At 41.1% G+C, this 3,695-nt stretch overlaps 1 protein-coding gene across 3 annotated transcripts in view; it reads left to right on the top strand.

The window, feature by feature from the left end:
• The window catches only part of APPL2 (adaptor protein, phosphotyrosine interaction, PH domain and leucine zipper containing 2), a 64,832-nt gene that overhangs the window by 6,422 nt on the left and 54,715 nt on the right, over nucleotides 1-3,695 (top strand). For all 3 annotated transcript variants that reach the window (XM_011975516.1, XM_011975515.1, XM_011975517.1), the window contains exon 2: nucleotides 2,202-2,300. In XM_011975516.1, coding sequence (XP_011830906.1) covers nucleotides 2,202-2,300 — 99 coding nt within the window. The remainder of the gene's footprint in view (nucleotides 1-2,201; nucleotides 2,301-3,695) is intronic.

Here is a 3,695-nt window from a genome sequence, read left to right as displayed (position 1 = left end):
AATTAAATGAAGTCACAGATGTTTAGTGCCCAGCACAGCGTCTGGCACACAGGTTGTATAGAGTAAGTGGTAATTTTAGTTTTCTTTCTACCTTCTTTGTGGAGGACATTCATGCAAGCCCTCTCTTTCCCTTTTTACCTCTTTTCTTCCAGTTTGTTTTTATCCCTAAGAGTATTAAAAGCAATAAACAGGATTTGGCTAAATGGGCATCAGTAGTATTTTTGAAAAAACTAGCCACAATCCAGTTATATCCCTTCTCATTCTCCTAAATCAGTGTTTCTAACCTACTGGTTGACATCCATTAGTAGATTATGAAATCCAATGGGTCACAACCACAATTTTTGTTTGGAAAAAGCGACAATCTGTATGCATATTATTGATAAATACTGTTTGAGAAAACCTTTGTTCAGGTCCTGATATATTTCATACTGTGGTTATGAACTTTTACAAGTTCAAAGAGCTCTTCTAACAAATTATACACTGTACGAATTCTGTGTTGTTTTTCTTTCACTGAGAGCTTTTTTAAACATGATGATACAGTTTCCTTATTCATTATTGCACTGTAGCTCTTCTGTGGATAAGCATTGATACTGAAGATAGTACATTGGTCCTGGTGTGTTTAGCCCGGAAGACCTGGGCAAAGCAGGATAAGCATGCATTGCTACGAAGTGCATCAGGGTTTTGGAGCAGAGTCGGGGTAGATCATGTATGGTGGGAGGTAATGATCCCAGTGCATAGATTCTTATTCTAGTTTTTTGAGGATGCTTTGGGGTCAGTTACTGTTCTCTTACCTGAAATAAGAAAAAGAAAAGGAGGAATTGCAGTTTATTTGCAGGGAGATAATGAGCCTTAGTGAGTTGTATTTGGTGAAGTGCTTTGATATCACCTCAAAGGCATTCCTGAAACTTTACTCTCCATTCTTTACCTAATGGGTTATATTTTGAAGTTGTGATCCAATTATTGCTAACATAGTATTTTAAATTCCCACTGTGCTGGGCACATTAACAAAAATCCCTTGAGTAGATCTGCCTCTGCACACCTTGATTCTTGTTTGTTCACCATCCAGTATATAAATATTTCTCTAGTGCTTTTTGTGTCCTAAACACTGTGGATGAAAATGATAGAAATACCTTTCAGCTTATGACTTTGCTCTGCTGCTTTCAGAGCACTGAGGAGTTTGTCTTCCTAAAAACGATAAACTAGCATTCTTATTAAGTTGCTATTAGAGTTTTATGGCCAGTGCTGCTAATGGTGGGCCCAGGGGATGTGAAATTTCCTGGCCATGAATTTGAAAATGGTAAAATCTAATTAAAAACAAGCAGGCCAGGCGCAGTGACTCACACCTGTAATCCCAGCATTTTGGGAGGCCATGGTGGGTGGATCACCTGAGATCAGGAGTTTGAGACCAGCCTAGCCAACATGGTGAAACCCCATCTCTACTAAAAATACAAAAAATTGGCCAGGTGTGGTGGTAGGCTCCTGTAATCCCAGCTACTCAGGAGGCTGAGGCAGGAGGGCTTGAGCCTGGAAAGCAAAGGTTGCAGTGAGCCGAGATTGCACCATCGCACTCCAACCTGGGCAACAAGAGCTAAACTCCATCTTAAAAAAAAAAAAAAAGAGAGAGAGAGAAAGAAGGAAAGAAAGAAAAAAAAACCCCAAGGAAATCGTAGTACCATAAGAGGAAAGAATGACATACTCCTACACTCCTGCAAGACATCCAGGATTACAGAAGACCAGACTGCCGGTTCCCGGTGGGATGATCACACTATAGCTGTGCTAGGGGACCACATCCCAGGTACACAAATAGGCCTGACTTGTGTTTGTCTTACGGACTTGAGAGGAGAGGCTGCCCTTTTGAACACCTTTTTTTATTGGATAGACTTTACTGGTGCTTAGGTAGGGGCTAAAGTCAGAATAGATAATAGCCCTTCAGTCATTATCTTTTAAAAACTGGCTTTTCTGGCTCCAATTCTGAAATTGCCCTGACACTGTAGTCTAAAGGATTAGAAAGCGAGTTGTAAACCAGAGCTCCAGGAATCAAATGATACTGGTATGATCAATAAAAGAAGCCAGGGAACCAGCAGGTAACCTTTCTTTCCTCCCATTCTGGTTTCTGCACGTGTGGGTGTGTGGATCTTCCTCCTCCTCTGTAACTTTTCCACTTAGAAATGAAACTGACCTTTCTTCTTCTTTTCTCCCAGACTCGCTCTTTACTGAGCGTGTTTGAAGAAGATGCTGGCACCCTCACAGACTACACCAACCAGCTGCTGCAGGCGATGCAGCGCGTCTATGGAGCCCAGGTATGCCGCTACCCCTCCCCTGAATACCGCAGAGTGAGCATCCTCTCCCCTCCTCCTGAACTTCCCTCAGAGGCTGAGAAATTGGAATCCGAAGAATATCATTTAAGACTTTGAAACAAAATCAGAATTGTTTTCTCACTGCTTTTCACCTCAAAAAACTAAGGACAGTCTGTTCTCATTGCTTAAGAAAGAGTGATTTTTCTGTAATTAGAACCGTTAGAGACGGATCACATACATGCTTCTAATTTTTTTTTTTAATTCAACCCAATGGGAAACATTTGAGTCTCCTCTTCCTACTTGTGAATAAGTGGGTCCAGTATTTTGAGACATACTCTTTGTCTTTTTCATAAATGGGCAGTCTTAGATGACAGTGTGGGAGGGCAGAGATGTTCTTTCAACTGCTTCCTCTGAAAAGACTTGAGTCACAGTTCTGAAACTCGGGTGGCTTCTTTGTTTTGTGGAACAAATATCTCTGGCTTGCAAAACCATGCAAAAGAAATTGCTGAGTAGCAAAAGGGAATCTTTTTAATGTCAAGAAGTGCCCATGTATGTTGCTTTCTGAGACAAGATTTATGAGTTACTTAAAAATAAAATGCTTTATGTTACAAAACATTGAACACATCACAATATTATGATAACTGATCATTTTCATTATTGATTCCTTGCTGTCTTAAATCTTATGTGCTGATGTTTTTCTCATTAATAATCTCTTAAGGAATGTAGGTTGGGTATCCCAAATTTGAAAATCCAAAATCCGAAATGCTGCAAAATCTGTAACACACAAACGAAACGCTCATTGGAGCATTTTGGAGTTTTGGATTTGGGATGCTTGACTGATACAGCAAATACTTCAAAATCTGAAAAAATCCTAAATCCTTCTGGTCCCAAGCATTTCAGATGCAGGATACTTCACCTATACCACATTCAGCAGTATATAGCTCTTACTAATCATATATAGTCATTTCTTATTTATTACATAGCTCCACCACTCGTATTACTGCTCATTGTTTATTTATTTATTTATTTATTTTTTTTTTTGAGACAGAGTCTCGCTCTGTCGCCTAGGCTGGAGTGCAGTGGCCAGATCTCAGCTCACTGCAAGCTCCGCCTCTGGGGTTTACGCCATTCTCCTGCCTCAGCCTCCCATGTAGCTGGGACTACAGGTGCCCACCACCGCGCCCGGTTAGTTTTTTGTATTTTTTAGTAGAGACGGGGTTTCACCGTGTTAGCCAGGATGGTCTCGATCTCCTGACCTCGTGATCCGCCCGTCTCGGCCTCCCAAAGTGCTGGGATTACAGGCTTGAGCCACCGCGCCCGGCCATTGTATCATTCTTATGTCTTTGTGTCCTCACAGCTCAGCTCCCACTTATTAGTGAGAACAAACGATGTTTGGTT

The sequence above is a fragment of the Mandrillus leucophaeus genome, unplaced genomic scaffold (assembly GCF_000951045.1).
Source record: "Mandrillus leucophaeus isolate KB7577 unplaced genomic scaffold, Mleu.le_1.0 Scaffold157, whole genome shotgun sequence".
Lineage (NCBI taxonomy): Eukaryota > Metazoa > Chordata > Mammalia > Primates > Cercopithecidae > Mandrillus > Mandrillus leucophaeus.
This window is presented reverse-complemented; position numbering and strand designations above follow the sequence as displayed.